This window comes from Chenopodium album, chromosome 14, assembly GCF_948465745.1.
Source record: "Chenopodium album chromosome 14, dcCheAlbu1.1, whole genome shotgun sequence".
Taxonomy (NCBI): Eukaryota; Viridiplantae; Streptophyta; class Magnoliopsida; order Caryophyllales; family Amaranthaceae; genus Chenopodium; species Chenopodium album.
In genome coordinates, this window is record NC_137847.1 from 52,444,297 (window position 1) to 52,464,360 (window position 20,064).

Sequence of the window (20,064 nt, forward strand, 5' to 3'; positions counted from 1 at the left end):
ATTGCACTATGGAATGATATTTCATGAGGAAAACAACTGGAAAAGTTGTGCAGGAAAAAACGAAAAGTTTAAACACAACCCAATATACACATTCCATTAATTTATGAAACTATTTTCCCTTAAAACCCAATGTCGTGAAGAGTTTAAACACAACCCAGGTCAATATAAACATCAAAAAGAGCAAGTCACTCCGCGCACGTTGGCTGCCCTAGTTAATATAAATACAAGTCTCTAAAATCATGATTAAAATAATACTTCAACATCAAGTCATTAATTCGAGTGATTTCCATGGATATGGTTCAAAGAATTCAAAATTCCTCAATTACTCTACATTTTATCAAAATTCCCTACACACCGTCCACGTCATCCAACCTCTTAAGATTTGATTTTTTTTTTCCTAGTTAAGAGTAATTAAATTAGCGGTTTTACCTTGCATAAAACCGCTAATTGAATTAGCGGTTTTATGTTATATTAAACCCACACTTTTTGTAAGGTGATTTTTTTTTACTAAGATAAACCGCTAATTGAATTAGCGATTTTAGGTAAAACCGCTAATTCAATTAGCGGTTTTGTTCTACAAAAAAAAAAAGGCAGATGACGTGGACGGTACGTAGGGAAATTTTATAAAAAATAGTGTAATCGTGAAATTTTGATTTCTTTGAACAATCTTCATGGAAATCACTCCATTGATTCCCGTAAAAAAATAAATAAAAATCAAGTCATTAATTAATTAATACAAAGTCTCTCTAATTAATTTTATTGTAGTAGTAAGTATTTGAACTAAACTTAAAAAAAACAAAAAAATCCATATTTATACAAGCTTAATTTTACAATTTGGTTTTCAGTTTGGATTGGATTCAATTAGAGTCAATCCAATCCAATCCGAAAATCCGAATTTTCAAAAAATCTCAATCCGATCCGATTTAAAGTTCGAATCTAATCCGAATTGATAATTCGCTTTGGATTGGATTTCGGTTTTAACCCAAATTATGGACACCCCTAGTCAAAACACAGATTTTATGGCCGGTCGTCTGGCCCTGTGCCCCTGACCATGATCAGCTGGGAAATGTGCCAATTTTCTTTTTCCCTTCTCCTTTCGCCATGTAGTGTCATGTAAATGTTGACAACATGTTAAAACAGAACACAGCTATACATCAAAGCAAGAAGTTACGTTTCTGGTGTCCAAAATGAATGTAATACATTAAAGAGTCGCACGCCTTAATTAGTCAAGAAAGCCTACTTTTCTTTCACACCTTTAAATTTACCACTAACTGAACGTTACACTTACCTAGCATACTAGCATCACTCCACAAAATCTTATATAAAGAAAACCTCCCACACTATACACAGGACTTCCATACTATATTTTATTCCCAAGCAAAACTCTTCACTGCACAAGGTAAAGAAAAATGGCGGTTAGATCAATGTCGCAGTTCTTCCTAGCCATCAGCTTGGCCATTGTGGTGCTTTCACACCCTACTGTAGCAACTGTTTTAGAGTTTGACATTGCCCCTGACAACGGCTTGGCACCTGACTCCAACATCATCTATGTCCCAGAGCCTACCTCTGACCCAGCATTTTGGGTTTGTGCATCCAAAGTAACCTTAGATTGTGCTGTTGAGATAATGGGCAATGATTTCTTTAGTATTCATTTCGAGGCTAGATGTTGTAAGCAGATGATTTGGATGGGGAAGGATTGTAATGATTTGCTCGTGGATGGCGTTCTTGGTGGAATTGACAAAAAGAGGTCTACCCATATGCATAACAGGAGTGACCATCTATGGAACATATATACCATAGCAGCTCATCTAAAATGCATTACTGAAATAATGTCGGTCAGGAATTTGTGATGAAAAGTAGGAATGGCTTATTGTTTTTTAATTAAGTTCTATGAAAAGTAACCGTGTTTGGTTTTTCTCTTATCTACTTATTCTATTATGTTGGTGTCTTAGCAATGGTTTATAATGCAATCCACGGATTATATAGTCAACACAGCATCAGAATTTTAAAGATAAGTACATTACAGAGGCACATCAATGGCAAGTTGGCAACCTGTGCCCTGTTGAGACGGTCTATCAGCTTTGCAATCAGCAAAGCCTGGGAGTGACATAGGGGGATAACAAAATTCCCTCCGATGCTTAAGTTATTATAATAAGCTATAAAAGAAGTGGTAAACTCCTTACACTCTGAAAGGCTTGAAAGAGTGCAAGGCAGACTGCAGTTGAACCTGAAGACTGCTCAAATAACAAAGCAATAATGAACCTGACGACTGCTCAATAACAAAGCCATAAAAGCTGCTTAAGAAAATTAATTGCCTCAAACTACTATTAAAGAGCTGTTCACGCAAAATATTCACAACACCAACCCTAAAAAGTAGTTCATGTTCAAACTGGCAAGAAAACTGTAACTAAACAGAAGACATGTATGATGTATCTTGAAGTAATTCTTTTAATTAGCTCATGAAAACAATTGTGAGTTTCGAACCTATACATATATCAAATAATTCCCATATCATATTAAAAGAGAAAACTTTCTGCAATCTGCCCCTGATAACAGCTGATAACCATGAAAACCTGGTAAAATTTAAACTGCAAACAGAGTTGCAAAGTTGGGTATCAGACAGCTACTGACTGATCCAGCTAGTTCTATCCAGAGAGGGATTATTTATGAAATTATTATGGATAACACCACAAACCAGATGAGGAGCAAGAAAAGTTATACAAGATGCGTAAAAGACTTGAATAATATCGATGCTACAAGTCCTACAACATAAAGCATCTCTTCGCAGATGTAACTCCCTAAGTTGCATCCACTTGCATGGATATGGAAACAGGAGCAGATGCTAAAATTTGAAACACTTGGAAATAGAAAACTGCACAAATGTGGCAATAAAAAACACAAGGTTTACTGAAATCTTAACAGTTAAACTTAATCTTTCTTCATGACTTTGTGCATTCTGAAAATAGTCAAGATTTAGATAAAAGATGTCCCATAGTTGTGTACATCGCATTAACCTCTCAGATAGGCTAGCAAATTCTTTAGGTCCTTTCCTGTTTCAGAATTTAAATTTTTCTTTCATTCTTGGTTAGATAATGAGCTTCTGGAAAGACAGGGGAGGAACATCTATTAACTTGCTTACAAGTTACAATACTAACCTCATATTTGTCTTCCTTTCAAAAGATAGGTATAAATTAAAGCTGGGATTATGGGTATCTAATGAAAGACAAGAACCTACAGGTAAAGATCTGTAATCTAAAAAGAGGACTGCCTGAGTACCCCCAAGAACTATTGAGATGATATGTTTCCGAAGTGTGGAAACATGACCTTTATGAAGATTTTTTGCAGCAAAAGTAATGCCTAACAAACTCTTATTACAGATAACATCCTATCTTCTGCCCATTAATTTACACATAACTAAACCAACAAAGAGCAGTCTTTCAAAACTAGAAACTCCCGATCAATTTCCACAATGTTGGATAAACAAAATGTGCTTCCATGAAAACTACTGGAAAAGAGCTACAGAATGAGGGGTATCAGTGAATTACAATTCGGAGGATCTCATCTCTATCCTACTTTAAGATACATGAAGAAAAAATGCTGACAAAGGGATCTCAAGTTGCCAATTCTAATGGACCCCTTACTTTGTTTGGGTGTGCAATCTTTTGCCAAGGAAACCATAAAAATAATAACAATGATCAAACTATGGTAAATTATTCACCAGGAATTCATTTCTTTCCTGAGGTATATTATCCTATCAAGTGTACTAGTCTGACCATATGAACTGATTCATTACTATAAGAATGAACAAGTCCCAACACCTAGAAGATTTCCTCCATAATCCAATCCACTTCAAGTTCAATGAAGGGAACATGCTTCAAGTTATAGATAAGCAGCTATTGTGCAGATTATATATGCCTAAACTCACTTAATATCAATTATTCCATCAATCAATGGAACCCAACATTGTGTAGTTGTGTGTTGTTTGAACATCGCATGCACACAGACACCCAATCTTAGATACACTAAATTCCTCTCACTCTTTTAGCTAGCACACTGTTAATCATAATTCCATTGATTGATGAAATCACCACACTAGGTAGTTAGTGCATTATCAACCATAACTGGGCACCCATAAACAAGAATAATGCCATACACCAATTCCATCTATGAACCCAATGATTTAAACATAGTAAAGTAAATGTATAGACTAATGATATGGCATCCATAAAACATGAACAAGCTCAAAAAATAGCATAAGCCATAAATCAAACAAAATCAATCAAAAGAGGCACAACTCATGAAACTATAACTAGAAATTTTCATTCCATGTATATGTCCTGAGCAATAACAAAAATTGTCATGGTTACAATCTAAAATAGTGTTCTTAGCAACCAACATTTCCTCAACACTAAAAATCGATTATCATCAACTCGATTACCAGCTCGAAGGCCAGTAAGCATGAATGCCGTACCCAGTCTTCCAATTATCAAGATAAACAACCTTCTTCACAGCCCAGAACGAGACGATCAAAGCCACGGCCATTGCCAACCGTTGAAAGGTGACACTCCTAACCTTAACAAGTCCATGGGTAACAAACCCAAGAAGCAAACCAACAACAGTATACAAAGACCCAACAGCAAAACCCTCAGCACCCAATTGCATCCCAGAACCTTGGTAAAAGAACACCAACTTTGTAGGATCATTTCTATCAGTTATAAACATTGGCATCTTCCTAATAATGTTATGCATAGTCCCAGAAACACTAACAAAGTATACAAATATAGCACTAAACAACCATAGCTTATAATCATGCAACAATGTCTGACCTGCTAGAATCTTCTTCACAGCAAAAGGTGCCCAAATCATCAAAACGATTAAGAAGAAGGTAATCTGCTTACCAGAGAACATGGGTGGGCGTTGAAGTGGGCCAATAGTGAGTTTCGTCTTTGACTCGACGAACTCAGACATTGATTCAGCGAGTCTCGAGAAGTCACCCTGATCCATATGATCCGAGTTCTTGAGATTTTCGACATAGGGCGAAACGAGGCGAATGTGGGGAAGTGAATTAACCCCAAATAAGCTGAAAGATCGTTGAGAATCCTTGAATTCGATGTCACAGAAGAAGAGTTTCTGGGAATCTGGGGAGTCTTTGTTGTTATGGAGGAATGATTTAGAGAGAATGGAGAATTCAGATTTGAGGGTTGGAAGTTGGAGTTCAGATTTGTCGTGGAGTTGGGTTGCGTCGAAGAAGATGAGGAGAGAGAAAGGGCGAGGACGAGGGAGGGAGAGGATGCGGCCGAGGAGGTGGTCGGTGAGGCGGAGGACGCCGTTGGGTGCGCCGGATTGGAGGTGTTGGAGCTCGGAGATGAGGTCGTTGGTGGGTGTTGAGGTGGTGGAGGAGAGAGAGAGGAGGAGGGAGACGAGGAAGATGGTGGTGGTGAGATGGGGTGACGCCATTGTTGGAGGAAGGTGGGAGATTTGTGAGGGATGGATCGCAGAGAAATTGGGAGTGAGGTTAGGGATGGTGGGTGGACTGAGGATGGGGGTTTTACAAGTCAAGATGGTGAGTTGACTCACTGATGACGAGACGAGTTGAGTTGGCACGCACGAAAAGGGTCACCCGGCACACTAGTGGGTCATGAGTTGTGCATTGATATCGTTTTTAAAAGTTGGCATGAGTTTGACCCGCTTAATTTTAACCGGTTTGCCAAATATTATAATTACAGAGTATTACACATTGGCAATTTGGTATGGTAGCTCTAGCTTGAGAGCTTGTTATATACACTCGAATGTACTGTACATGTATGGGTATTTTAATCTCATTTTAATGATTTTTTTTTATTTAATCATCAAATGAAGAGCAAAACTAATTTTGGGTTAGTTGGATGTACGTTGCACCCGGATGTATATAACAAATTCTACTATGGACTTTACACAACACATAGTTTTTAAATAATTGACGTGTCACAACTAGAGCTGTCAATTCGGGTAAATGGGTCGGGTTTGAGTCGGGTTTGTGTGGGTCGGGTCATCTCGGGTCGGGTCAATATGGGTTAATTTCAAGACCTATGTGGGTCGGGTTTGGGTTGGGTCATGCTTGAGTCGGGTCACGTCGGGTCATACATCTTTTCGGGTTCGGGTCGGGTTTAGGTCGGGTTACATTCGGGTCGGGTGAAAAACAAGTCGGGTTAAATTCGGGTTTTTTAGGGTTTAAATGAGTTAGGGTCATGTTCGGGTTCGGTTCAAGTCAATTATTTTCGGGTTATAATTAGGTCGGATCATTATCGGGTTTGAGTCGGGGTCAGTTCAAGTCAATAATTTGCGGGTCATAATCAAGTCGGGTCATTCTCGGGTTCGGGTCGGGTTCGGTTCAAGTCAAAAACTTGCGGGTTATAATCGGGTCATTTCCAAGTCGGGTCATTCTTGGGTTCAAGTCGGGTTTAGTTAATAATTTGCGGGTTACAATCAAGTTGGGTCATTTAAACTTATCTGGTCATTTTCGAGTTCAAATTGGCAAGTCAATAATTTGCAGGTTATAATCACGTCGGGTCATTTCCAAGTCGGTCTCGGGTGTGGTTCAAGTCAAAAATTTGAATTCCCTTAAAAAAAATAATAATAAAAAAAAGATAAGTCAAGTAAGATGAGAAAGACTTGCTATTGTCTGGGTCCCGTGTATTTTTTTTTTATGTTTTTTTTTTTTTTTTTTTTTTTTGCTGCTATCCAGTTCAGTTTTTCTTTGACGAGGATTATGTAAGAGATAAGTCAAGTAAGATGAGAAAGGCCACTTTTGTTTTATAATTGGAATCCATGTTAATAAATTGAAAAAAAGCCTGAAACTCAATAGTCAATACGGAGTACTCTTTTTATCCTAAAAATTCCTAAATCCTAAAATTCGGGTTAGTAATAGGTCGAGTTTAAATTCGGGTCGGGTCAATAACAAGTCGGGTTGAATTTGGGTCGGGTCAATAACAAGTCGGGTTTATTTCGGGTCGGGTTTAAAATCGAGTCGGGTTAGGAACGGGTCGGTTGAACTCGGGTCGGGTTAGTAACAGGTCGGGTTGAATTCGGGTTTTGACGGGTTAAATCGGGTTTGGGTCATTCTCGGGTTCGAGTCGGGTTCGGTTCAGGTCAATAATTTACGGGTCACATTCGGGTCGGGTCCTCTCTAGGTCGGTTCATGGTCGGGTTCGGGTCTCAAATACTCGGGTCAACTCGGGTCTAGGGTTGGTTTCAGGTCGGGTTAGGTCGGGTTCGGATCACCATTTTTTTCGGGTTCAGACGGGTTAGGGTCGGTATTTCGGGTCGGGTCAGCTTTTGACTGCTCTAGTCACAACTCTTTCTTGGTTCATTCCAAACACACCCTTCTTGAGAATGAGACTTTACAAACATAAGTAGTTAGAATTCGTTGGACTCTTCGGCACCGGAAATCATCTATGTCATTTACCGCATCCAATCCCAGAGTTTGAAGTTCGTGTTGTTCATTACTCTACTTAAAGTTCGTACTGATAAGCGAAGCCAAGTAGGAGTAATAGTTTGTGTTGTTCCAGCTAATTTTGCCGATAAAGAAAAAGATAAAACATTATTAATAACACAATACATGGGTTCTAGAACTCTTCGATAGCAAGAGGATGGAACTAATTGTAAACATATAATAGGTTTCAGCAAAGGAAAAGCTAATGCATAATGCAAAAAAGGATGCTCTTTGCCTCTTTGCCTCTTTCCCTTTATGAGATCTGTACCTTTGCGTAGAACCACAGCAGACAATTCTCGTCCAACTTTATAGCACAATTCCATAAATCCCCTCTACTAGAAAGAAAAATCATCTTAGTTATACAATCTACTAATATGTTATAGCTACATTCCATTGGTAAATTGGTACTCCATATTGTAAAAGAATTACCATTATTAATAGACTATTAAAAGAACTTTTTATATTGTATTGATATTAATAAATGATAATATATACTTTCTTCGTGTTTTAATAAGTGTTGCACTTTGACTTTTTTACTATTTATATATTGGGTTTGACTTGATTAATCAACTAATATATGATAAATAAATGTTATTATATAATACATTGTTGGATTCTTTGTAATATATACTAAGCTATCATAATATCAATTTTCTTAAGATTTTACTAACATATAATTAGATAAATTAATTGTCAAAATTGTGTCTTGACATAAGTGTTTGGTCGAAGTATAACACTTGTTAAAATACAGGGAAAATAGTCAATGTTACATTGGTTATTTTGAAAAACTTTCCTCTTTCTAGCAAAGAAAATTATCAGAAGGACTTATATTCTAAAGTGGTGCGACTCGAGGGAGAACCTCATAACCCTCTAATAGTTCAAGGGGGCTACAATATAAAATTGGATGTTCCAAAAACTAACAAGAAGCAGTACGTCCCATACCATCTTGAAGCATCTTTGTATGCCGCATTAGACACATTTTATGCTTTGCTTACTTTATAGAAATATTCTTTCAAAAAAGAGAGAATAAAAAAAATGATAAAGTTATGTTATTCCCTTTATATATTAGTATCCCCTAAGAATATAGTTCAAAGAGAAAGAAATTTTAACCAAGAGAAGAAAAAAAATGGAAGATTACGAAGGGTTAGGAACATCATTTGTAGTTCATTACTACAATTTGTTTGATAATGAACGTCCTTCTCTTAAATCTCTTTATCAACCAACTTCTTTGCTCACTTTTGAAGGACAAAAGTTTCAAGGTGTAGAGGAAATCTCTAACAAGATCAATAGTTTGCCATTCAATCAATGTCGCCATTCGATTAGCACCATTGATACTCAACCTTCTTCGATCAATGGAGGTATAATCGTCTTTGTGAGTGGCAGTTTGCAGTTGGCTGGAGAAGAACATCAGCTACGATTTAGCCAGGTAATAACTCAAGTTTTTGCTTGTTAATGTTAAATGTCGTCCTAAAATATTTAGAGTTAAAATCCCTATAATTCTTAACCCTTATATCAAAGCACTAGTGTGTAGTGTCCACTATATTAAATCATTAGATTGAGAGTTGATAGACTGTTTTTGCTATATACTAGTATATATATTCTTTATATTGGTTTTGGTTATACAAGGATTTTTATGTAAAGATTTTATTATACAACAGTTGTACCACATGTTCTCTTACAACCCCGTAATGTATAGGGGTTGTATATGGAAAATAAAGAAAGAGAAGATCGATATTTTACTAGTTTCTCGTTGGTTGAAAGTGTAATTTGTTAGATTTCGGGAAAACTCCTTGGGTTGGAGTGTGTACCATTGAATAATATATATAGTGTTACAATACTAGTCCTAATCTCGTTAGGAAACCTAGTACGATAAGAATACAAACTATATCACAAAAATATACAAATATATCCTACTCTGCGACAAATATTATAATAATCCTATAATATCTATCACACCCCCGCAGTCGTAGCGGGAGGAGGGCGTACGCTAAGACTGGACCTAAATTCCAGAAATAAATCTCGTGGTAGGCCTTTGGTGAAAATGTCTGCAAACTGATATCTAGTAGGAACATGCAAAACCCGAACTTGCCCTAAAGCAACCTTTTCTCGAACAAAATGAATATCCATCTCCACATGTTTTGTGCGTTGGTGCTGTACCGGGTTGCCAGAAAGGTAGATTGCACTGACATTATCACAATAAACAATAGTAGCCTGCCGTAGAGGACAATGTAACTCAAGTAAAAGATTACGAAGCCAACATGCCTCTGAGACAACATTCGCGACGCCTCGATATTCCGCCTCCGCACTCGACTTAGACAAAGTATGCTGACGCTTAGATGACCAAGACACGAGGTTGTCCCCAAGGAAACAACAATAGCCCGATGTGGAACGTCGGGTATCGGGACAACCTCCCCAGTCAGCGTCAGTGTAAGTAATAAGTCGATGAGAAACAGTCGGATATAAATGTAAGCCGTGATCAATGGTACCCTGAATATAACGCAGAATGCGTTTCAAAGCCTCAAAGTGAGGTTCCCGAGGATCATGCATAAAAAGACACACCTGTTGTACCGCATAGGCAATATCCGGCCTAGTGAAAGTGAGGTATTGGAGAGCACCTGCTAAACTGCGATACAAAGTCGGATCCCGAAATGGTGGTCCTGCATCTGCACTAAGTTTTGACTTAGTGTCAACTGGAGTAGCTGCAGGTCTACATGAGCCCATACCGGCACGCTCTAAAATCTCATGTGCATACTTTTCCTGTGAAAGTAGCAAATAAGAGGGAGTACGGGTTACCGCTATCCCTAAAAAATAACTCAATGGACCCAAATCAGTCATAGGGAACTCAGTTTGCAACTGAGATATGATCCCTGCACGCAACTTGTCAGAAGAGGTAGTTAATACAATATCATCAACATATAGAAGCAAATATGCCATTTCATCACCCTGCCGAAAAATAAACAGAGAGTTGTCACTCTGAGAGATGACAAAACCCAATTTGATGAGAAAATTTGCAAAGCGTTGGTACCAAGCTCTTGGAGCTTGCTTCAAACCATAGAGAGCCCTGCGGAGTCGACAAACATGAGTGGGTGCTTTCTGATCAATAAAACCCGGAGGTTGGTGCATATAAACAGTTTCCTGCAAGTCACCATGTAAAAATGCATTTTTGACATCTAATTGATGTATCGACCACTTTTTAGCCATAGCTAAACTGAGAACAGTGCGAATAGTGGCCGGTTTAACTACCGGACTGAAAGTCTCATCACAATCTACACCAATTTCCTGCGACCTGCCATCACATACAAGACGAGCTTTGTGCCTCTCAAGGTCACCATTAGACTTGTATTTATGCTTAAAGAGCCACATACAGTTAACAACATTCACCCCCGCAGGCCTAGGCACTAATTCCCATGTCCCTGTTTTAATTAAAGCACTATATTCATCATTCATCGCCGCATTCCAATTATGGTCATTTAAAGCTTGTTTATAGGACTTTGGAAGTGGTGATTTATGATGATGGGGACCCGAAGGTTGAACGGTGAGGTTACAATATTTCGGGTTTGGCTTAAAAATTCCCCGTTGACTACGGGTGACTCGGGGAGAGGGAGGTGGTGGCCGAGTGGGTTGTATGGGCAAAATGCCACGCATAGGTGGCGGAGTGTAAGCACCGGTGGGTGTGGTGGCGTTGGCGGCCGAGGTGGGTGTGGGCAGTGGGGTCCGCAGGCTACCCGCGGCTGACGTTGGGCTGCCGCAGCCTGCCTGCGGAGTAGCCTGTTGGACAGATGCTGCTGGGCTGCCAGGGGAGTTGGGCTGCAAGGTAGGTGGGCTGAGTGGGCGGACAGGGGCTGCTGGGCCCACTGCTCCGGTTTGTGGGCTGACAGATGGTGTTGGGCCATTTTGTGGTTGAGGTGTGTTTGGGCTTGGGTTTTGCGTGCTATGGAGAAAAGGGTGCAGCAAGTGAGGTGAGGGAGAGTCATCACCTAAAAAATCATAATCTTTGCTACGATAATGAGCTAAATTTCGAAACGGGAAAGTTGCTTCATCAAAGGTGACATGACGCGATATGATTATTTTATTGGTGGTGAGATCAAGACATCTATACCCTCTATGGTCGATAGGATAACCCAAGAACACACATGGCGTAGATCTAGGAGCTAATTTATGTGGAGCTGTAGCAGATAAATTAGGAAAACAGAGGCACCCAAAGACACGGATATGATCATATGAAGGAGTTTTTCCAAACAAGGCTAAAGCAGGAGTATTGTGTTTAAGGGCTTTTGTTGGCAAAATATTTAAGAGATAAGTGGCCGTTTCAAGAGCATAAAACCAATACGAAGGGGGGAGAGACGCATGAAAAAGAATTGTACGCTTAATATTATTAAGTGTACGAATCATACGCTCGGCTTTGCCATTTTGTGAGGATGTGTGTGGACAAGAGAAGCGGAAAAGCATTCCATGGTCAATACATTTTTGCTTAAAAGGGTCATTATCAAATTCCCGACCATGATCACATTGAAAGCATTTAATCTGACGTTCAAATTGGGTTTCAACATAATTTCGGAAATTAATAAAAGATTGAAAAGCTTGAGATTTGTATTTTAGAGGAATTGTCCACACAAAATGAGTATGATCATCTAATAAGACTAAATAATATTTGTGACCTTGAGAACTACGAATAGGAGATGTCCATAAATCGGCATGTATAATATCAAAAGCACAAACAGTAGTATTATTAGAATTGTCAAAGGGAAGGCGAGTATGTTTTCCTAATTGACATGAATTGCAAAAAGTGGAGTCATGCTCCTTATTACAATTAATATGATTTTTAGACTTAAGATAGCTAAAAACTTGAGCTCCAGGATGTCCTAGACGGCTATGCCAAGTAGATGGGGAGACAACAGTAAGGGAGGTAGCTAGACAGGTTGAAGGAGTGGACTTGGTGATTTTGACTGGATATAAATCTCCCGAGCTATCACATCTCGTTATTATTGTCCCCGTACGAAGATCCTTCACAGAAAAACCAAAAGGATCAAACTCAATAGACACGGAATTATCAGTGGTGAATTTACGAACTGAAATAAGGTTCTTTATGAGTTTAGGTGCTAGGAGGACATCACGTAAAATAAGAGGTGTTTTAGGATGTGGAATAGTGCCATGACCATAACCTGTTACTGGAATACGATGACCATTGCCAACTAAAATATGATTTTTAGTGCTTAAATTAAAAAGGGGCAAGAGATTACCAGCATTATTTGTCATGTGAGATGTGGCACCCGAATCCACGTACCACTGATTGTCGGGATTTGGAAGAGTCATTGTAGAGAAGGAAGATGCCAAGTCCGTAGGAGTCATGGGCTGCCCATATTGGGCCGCGTAGGCCTGCTGAGGTCTGGGCTGTCCAAGAATGGATTGTTGGTGCTGTTGGACAGGGAACGGTGCTGGCGGCCTGGCCCATGTGGCCTGCTGGGCCCATTGCTGGAAGCTTGCCCACAACTGCTGCTGCGTTGGGCTTGAAGAATTGGGTGGGGTGGTCTGGGCTTGGGCCTGTTGGTGCTGCTGGGTCTGGCCACGACCCCTGCCTTTGCCCTTGGGTTTACCACCCCGCCCCTTACTGTTGCTGCCACGCCCACCGCCACCACCACCCCTGCCCTGCTGCTGCGGTGGTTGCTGCTGTTGGGCGGCTGCCGCGGTGGTGGTGGTGGTGGTGTTATTGTGTTGCGCTACAAAAGCTTGCCCGAAATTTTCCTTAGCTGATTTTCTTGACTCCTCTAACAAAATTCTTGATCTTGCTTCATCAAATCCGGGAAGAGGGCGAATTTGAGTGATGGATTGAGCCACTCCATCATAGTCCGAGTCAATTAAACCTGCACAAAGACGAAGAACCAAAGTTCTCTCGGATACGGGTTGTCCAACATTAGCAAGTTGGTCTTTGAGTTCCTTCAATTTCTGACAATAAGAAGACACGTCTGGAAAATTCTCAACAAAAAGATTGTTAAATTGATTTTCAAGGTATATAGCACGAATTTCACCATTATCTTGAAAAATATTAGCGAGCCTATCCCAAGTCTCTTGTGCCGTAGCATTCTTGTACAACACTGTGCTTCGTAAGTCTGCAGAAATTGTATTATAAATCCACTTTTTCACAATTGAGTCAAGGCGGTTCCACTGCGCCGAGGTGAGGTCCGTAGGACGAGGTGATTTTGGATCTATATGGTCGATAACATTGCAGGAATGACAATGAATCTCAAAGAGTTCAACCCAACTACCATAATTCCCTTTGTCACGATCAAGAATTTCCGGGACCTCATTCTTGATATTGCTAATAGAATTAGCAGGGTGGTAGTCATTAGAAGGTGGAGGAGGAGGAGGAGGTGTGGGTTCAGCATCATCCTTGGCCATTGCTAATTATGCCGAAACACTACGTTACTGGAAACCAAAAGAAGGCTAAAGACAAAAGAAAGTTGATGTTGCAGCAAAGTGGGCCAAAAAGGTAGCAATTTAGTGATGAAAAAATACCACGAAGGATTAGAGTTTGCGGAAGAAACAAAGAAAGGATCGGATTTTTTTGGAAAAATTAATTTTGTGGAACCCTAAAAAATCTAGGCTGTGATACCATGTTAGATTTCGGGAAAACTCCTTGGGTTGGAGTGTGTACCATTGAATAATATATATAGTGTTACAATACTAGTCCTAATCTCGTTAGGAAACCTAGTACGATAAGAATACAAACTATATCACAAAAATATACAAATATATCCTACTCTGCGACAAATATTATAATAATCCTATAATATCTATCATAATTGTTACACCATGCTAGCCTAATCGGTTGCACTAGTTTAATTGCAGTTAAGTGTTACTAATACTGTGATTTGTATGTTGATTGATGTATTTTGATGCAGATGTTTCATTTGATTCCAACAACGCAAGGCAGCTACTTTGTGCAAAATGATATATTCCGTCTTAATTATTGTTGATTTGCTCATGGCTTTTGCCACGAATAAATCTTGGTTGTAATTGCAAACAATATGTATGTATGGATCAGAATTAATGTTCTTCATTTGGTATTGGTAATTTAGTTTTTATTTGCTAGTAAGTTATTGTATTTTTATGAACAAACAAGTTGATCAATATGATCAAATCATTGATTCCGGAAGACCAATTTTGGGTTAATGGTATTCCCTCTGTTTAAAAAGTTAGTTTGATATATATATGACACCACCTCTTGGGTCAAACTTTATAATTTTTAGATCATCAAATACGGAGTATATAAAATCCTTATTTTGCATAGATGGAAGAATAAATAATGATTTAAGACGAGTTTTAAAACCGTAAAAAATGAAATAGGACAACACATATTAAGGCATTAAACTCCCTAGTCATTGAGACATCAAATCTTTCAAAAACTCAGTTCAAATGACTTTATTCATCTTCAACTTTTGTCATTGTATACTTGTTATGATAGTTGAATGCTTCATAATGCATGTTTATAAAAATCAAAATTAGCTTTTCAATAAGAGAAGTAGTTATAGATTAAATTGTACTTAAATTTGCAAACTTATTGGTCCAAAGGGAGCATCTCTATATTAGACCAATAATAGAAGCTAAGTTTAAACCATACTACAATTAATTAGAATGTTGATAGAAAATTAGTAAATTAATAGAAGAAAGGTCAACTTACTCAAAATGAAGGCTATGCTCCTACGATTATATCACTTCATAATTTTAATTAAGAAGCCTAATTAAGGAATGTATCATTTTAAACCACCCTTTTTTTTTTCTTTGGGATGAATTTTGTATGGACCAAAACACCTATGAACTACAACCGTCAATAGTTTTTACCTTCGTCGTCCCCCAAAACCCAAAAAGAAGCAAACAAAATAACAAACTTTCTTCCATTTTTTAAGTTTGGTGATTAATTTTTCTTTACACAACTTTTTTTTCTCTTCATATGGTGAAGAGGCTAATTGTACCAAAAATTTTCAATTAAGATTTTGTCTTCACCATATTCAATCACTAGGAATGAAGAAGAAAATAAATATTGTTTGAATTCTAACAAAAGAATTGTAACATATTAGTGTTCGTTAGAATAACATATTAGTATCAACTAGGATATATAAGCAAAAATGAATGACCTATTTTCAAACTCGTTTAAAAAGCACTCGGAATTTGATCAACAAGGTTTCAAATACGATGTGGAATCCGCCACAGGAGGGATGAACCTTGACAAGTTCTTCGACGATGTGGAGAGGGTGAAGGAAGACATGAAGGAGGTAGAGAGGCTTTACAAGAGGCTCCAAGACTCGAACGAAGAAAGTAGGGTTGTCCACAATGCCAAGACCATGAAGGAGCTACGTGCTCGAATGGACTCGGATGTGGCTTTAGTACTTAAAAAGGTGAAGATCGTCAAGGGTAAACTTGAAGCCCTAGACAAATCGAATGCACAAGCTCGTAACGTGCCTGGTTGTGGACCGGGGTCCTCGGCTGATAGGACCCGTACATCAGTGGTAAGCGGCCTAGGGAAGAAGCTTAAGGACATGATGGACAACTTCCAAGCCCTAAGAGGAAAAATGCAATCCGAGTACAAAGAAACTATGGAGAGAAGGTACAAGCAGTAAACTAAAAATTAAACTAACATCTTATAAAATGTACAAACTTGTAATTATTAAATATTCCGTATATTAATAAAAGCATATGGTCAAATTTAGTATATGAATATTAAAAAAACTAAATGTTAGCCTATCATCTTATAAAATGCACGAACTTGTAACTATATTAGTAAAAGCATGTGATCAAATTTAGTATATGAATATTAAATAAAAATGTAAAACTACAATATGAAGGAAACAGAGAAAGTAAAATTTTTAATCTATTTATATTCTTTTAGGTACTTTACTATAACCGGAGAGAAGGCAGATGAGACGATGATTGAGAACCTAATCGAGAGTGGAGAGAGTGAAAACTTCCTCCAAAAGGCGATACAAGATCAAGGAAGAGGGCAGATACTAGACACAATATCGGAGCTCCAAGAAAGGCATGATGCTGTGAAGGAGATTGAGAAGAATTTGATTGAACTTCACCAAGTCTTTCTTGACATGGCTGCTTTAGTTGAGGCTCAGGGACAACAACTTAATAACATCGAAAGCCACGTGGCTCATGCAAGCTCATTCGTGAGGCGTGGGACTGATGAACTTGTGGAGGCAAGAGAGCAACAAAAGAGCTCAAGGAAGTGGTATTGCATTGCCATTGTGGCTGGGATTGTGCTTATTTTTGTCCTTGTTTTTCCTTTGTTTATCAATGTTATTTTGCCTCATTTGGTTTAATAAAGGAAGATGGGAAGTACGGGACAAATTTAAGGAAAGCAAAAAGGCACAAACTATTAGATTTTGTACATCAATTTTTAGGGATGAACATTTTTGGATCGTAACCTTGTTAAGTTGGTAGTGATGAGTTTCAAAATTTTAAGTTTGTTACAAAATTTTGAATGACATTTCATGTATGATATGAACAATTGTACTTTATCTTTCTAGGGTAGTTCAAAACTATAAGATCTTTATAATTGATCTTAAAAGTTATATATTCTTTGTATATCATAACCTCTAGTATATAAGCTATAAATCGATTTCATTTTATATGGGCTATTCTGACATCGAGAAATTAAAAATGTTGTGACAGATAAAAGAATGATAGATGGAAAACAACAAAAGCACACTATGTATTTTAAGGAACATACAATTACAATTTACAAATACTTGTAGCTAATAGCAACACTGTACTCCCATAATGAGTCATTTACAAGGGCAAAACACATTCGATCAAGACCCTAACAGAAAGAAAGAACAACCTCAACAAATACAATTAACAGCAAGACTCGAACGTTTGGGCCAAAAGTATGTACCCAACACATTGCACTTGAAGCCCCTTTCATAACTTAAGCCATGTCAGCAAGATAGGAATGTAATTACTCGTATATACATTATAGAAAATGTTTGGGTCCAATTTAGTCCAATTGGGCCTAGTCATTAAATGATCCAATTAAAAGCCCAAGGTTAAGGTTCAATTCTCCAATTGTGCTAAAGTCAAGATCAGTCCACAAGGCAAGTCAATTGGACCAAGGCCCACTTCTCCCATATATGCCAAGGTATAAAAGCCATCAATATTACATTTTTACAGATATTCACACAAAGCCTCAAGCAATTAATTCTCTTGCATAGCTTTCTCTCTACACATTGTACTGACTTTAGCATCGGAGGGGCCTTCCTCGGCAACACCCCCGAGGCTAGTTTACGTGTGTTTGTTGTGCAGTAAATCCTCGGCCCAACATCACTTGGACCGAGCCCAGTCTTCACCATTTCATTGGACCTTCGGCAAGGTCCCATTGTTTTCACCCGAAACAATTTGGCGCCGTCTGTGGGGATTGTTTTCGGTCTGTCCTACGGCCCTGCATATGTGTTAGCCAGTAGCTTATGTTCCATTCGTATGTTGAATGAGCTACCGCCCTTACCGAACACAGATGCTCTTAAACTTCCACATGTTCCACCACTTTAATGCTCCCGCTTGGGTCACAAGCTTGCGTTACCTAGCTCAACGTTTGTGGGGAAGACTTTCAAAAAAATCTTTAAGCCAATTTCAATCGTTCTACCTCAATCTTAGTTCCAATGGCTAAGAATCGCAAGAACAAAAACGACGGTGCTTCTCCTCCGAGAAAACGCCGAAAATCACTAGGAGGGGGTCCCTTGGAACGCCCCACTCCTAGCCTGTCTCCTCCTCGGGATAGGAGCCCCTCCGCGGGACCCGACTCTCATGAGGAGCCTAGGGAGAGATCCGAATCTCCTATCATCCAGTCCAATCATCCACCGAGCCCGCCTCGGTCAAATGAGGACAACAGGTCCACTCAAAGGACCCAATCTCACGCCCGGAGCCAATCCCGGAGCATTCACACCCACTCTCGCTCTCAGCCGAGGACACCCTTGACAGGGCCCAACTCGGAGGAGTTAGTGAGAGCCTTAGCGGTCCTCATGGAAGCCATGAAGGCCCAGAACATGCCACCTCCACGCGACCGAACCCCTCCGTAAACCAGAAACCAGCGGAGGAACCTCGGCCAGGAGGGGGGGAAACTCTCCTCTTTCAAGGAGCTTGGCGAATGGGAGGAGGATACCTGGAGAACTGAGAGGGAGAGAAACAGGAACTCTCACTTCTTCAGGGAGTCTTCCACTCAGCTCACTACGAGCAGAACCCATAAAAGCAGCAGTTCTGCCTCTCGGCCAGAAACTGCTCGCCGAAACGTTCACGACCGTCTCGGCGATAGGGAACGGAGTGTGCACAGCCGCCTTTCCTACCCTGTAGCCGAGGGCCAGACCTCCCAGCCAGGGGCAAAAACCACTTCTACCTCTCTGAGAGGGCGGAGCGCGGTCCCTTCGGCTGGGAATAAGGGCAAGGCTGTAATGCTACCCTCCAGTTCTCCATTCGAGCAATGGATACTGGAATCTCATGTGCCGACGGTTAAAATCCCGTCGCACATTACTTATGATGGAAATTCGGATCCGAAGGACCATATTGCCTCATATGAGGCTCACATGCATCTCAGCCCCAGGTCCGAAGCGACTTGGTGCAAGTATTTTCCAACCACTCTCAAGGGGGTCGCGCAAGCGTGGATCTCCAAGGGAGTTAAAGAAGGCTCAATTACTGGGTGGGACGATCTGTCCTCCAAGTTCAAGAGCAAGTTTTCCACGGAAAATCGCCGAGAGAAGACTACTGCAGAGCTCATGGGCCTGCAGCAAGGTGAGGCCGAGAGCCTCCGAGACTATCTGACTCGCTTCAGCAACGAGTCATCCAGCATTTCACAGCTGGACCAGGGGCTGGCAGTTTTCGCCCTTCAGCACGGTCTCAAAACTGGGCCGTTCTCCGACTTCATGGTCATGAATTCACCCAAGACCTTGGAGGAGGCATTGAATGCTTCGGATAAATTCATCCGAACTGAAGAGTGGAACAAAACAAAAAACCAACCTCAATCTGGGGGAGGGAAACAAAAACAAGCACCCTCGTCTGAAGGCCAAGGCCAGAAGGCAAAGGGAAAGGCGAAAGCCTCGGAACAATCTTCGGCCAACGAGTCGAAGAAAGAAAAATCTGCTCCTTTCGCGGGCATATATGAATCATACACTCCGCTCTCTCTTCCGCGCGCTAAGATCTACAGTGTGACGAAGGAGGAGCAAAGTTACAGAAAGCCGAGACCACTCCCCGAGTGGTATCAGCGAAAAAATAAGAATCAGTGGTGTGAGTTCCATGAATCACCGGGACACAACACTAAGGAGTGTATCCAGCTGAAGGACCAAATCGAGGATATGGTCCGGAAGGGATACTTGAAAAAATATATCGCGGATCACCGCGAGAAGAAAGAGGCTGAGAAGTCCGAAAAAGACTCTCGGCAAGTAATCGACTTCCCCCGAAAGAACAGCAAAACTGCGGAAGGAAAATTCCATCCAATCCATGTCATCTCGGGAGGAACATGCTCTCGGAGGGAGCACAAGCGTCACCTCAGGGCTCTGACCCACCAGGTGAATCATGCTGATATTCAGCAACCCCAGTCACCGGTGCCG

General features: G+C 40.0%; 2 protein-coding genes and 1 pseudogene across 2 annotated transcripts; 2 read left to right on the plus strand and 1 right to left on the minus strand.

Moving 5' to 3' along the window:
* Positions 1–4,298: 4,298 nt before the first annotated feature.
* On the minus strand, positions 4,299–5,525 carry LOC145579534 (putative dolichyl-diphosphooligosaccharide--protein glycosyltransferase subunit 3B pseudogene; annotated as a pseudogene).
* A 3,051-nt stretch (positions 5,526–8,576) lies between these two features.
* Positions 8,577–14,618, plus strand: LOC145579536 (nuclear transport factor 2B-like). The gene is made up of 2 exons (XM_081636773.1): positions 8,577–8,897; positions 14,371–14,618. The coding sequence occupies exons 1-2, from the start codon at positions 8,598–8,600 to the stop codon at positions 14,443–14,445; spliced, it is 375 nt and encodes a 124-aa protein (XP_081492899.1). The 5' UTR covers positions 8,577–8,597; the 3' UTR covers positions 14,446–14,618.
* A 976-nt stretch (positions 14,619–15,594) lies between these two features.
* LOC145579537 (syntaxin-125-like) lies at positions 15,595–16,843 on the plus strand. The gene is made up of 2 exons (XM_081636774.1): positions 15,595–16,073; positions 16,356–16,843. The coding sequence occupies exons 1-2, from the start codon at positions 15,595–15,597 to the stop codon at positions 16,789–16,791; spliced, it is 915 nt and encodes a 304-aa protein (XP_081492900.1). The 3' UTR covers positions 16,792–16,843.
* Positions 16,844–20,064: the final 3,221 nt, after the last annotated feature.

Bases quoted from the DNA above. Each gene is read 5' to 3' on its own strand.
- LOC145579536 (XM_081636773.1), top strand. From the start codon at position 8,598: ATGGAAGATTACGAAGGGTTAGGAACATCATTTGTAGTTCATTACTAC. The intron at 8,898-14,370 runs GTAATAACTCAA...ATTTTGATGCAG, and splicing joins ATCAGCTACGATTTAGCCAG to ATGTTTCATTTGATTCCAAC.
- LOC145579537 (XM_081636774.1), top strand. From the start codon at position 15,595: ATGAATGACCTATTTTCAAACTCGTTTAAAAAGCACTCGGAATTTGAT. The intron at 16,074-16,355 runs GTACAAGCAGTA...ATATTCTTTTAG, and splicing joins AAAGAAACTATGGAGAGAAG to GTACTTTACTATAACCGGAG.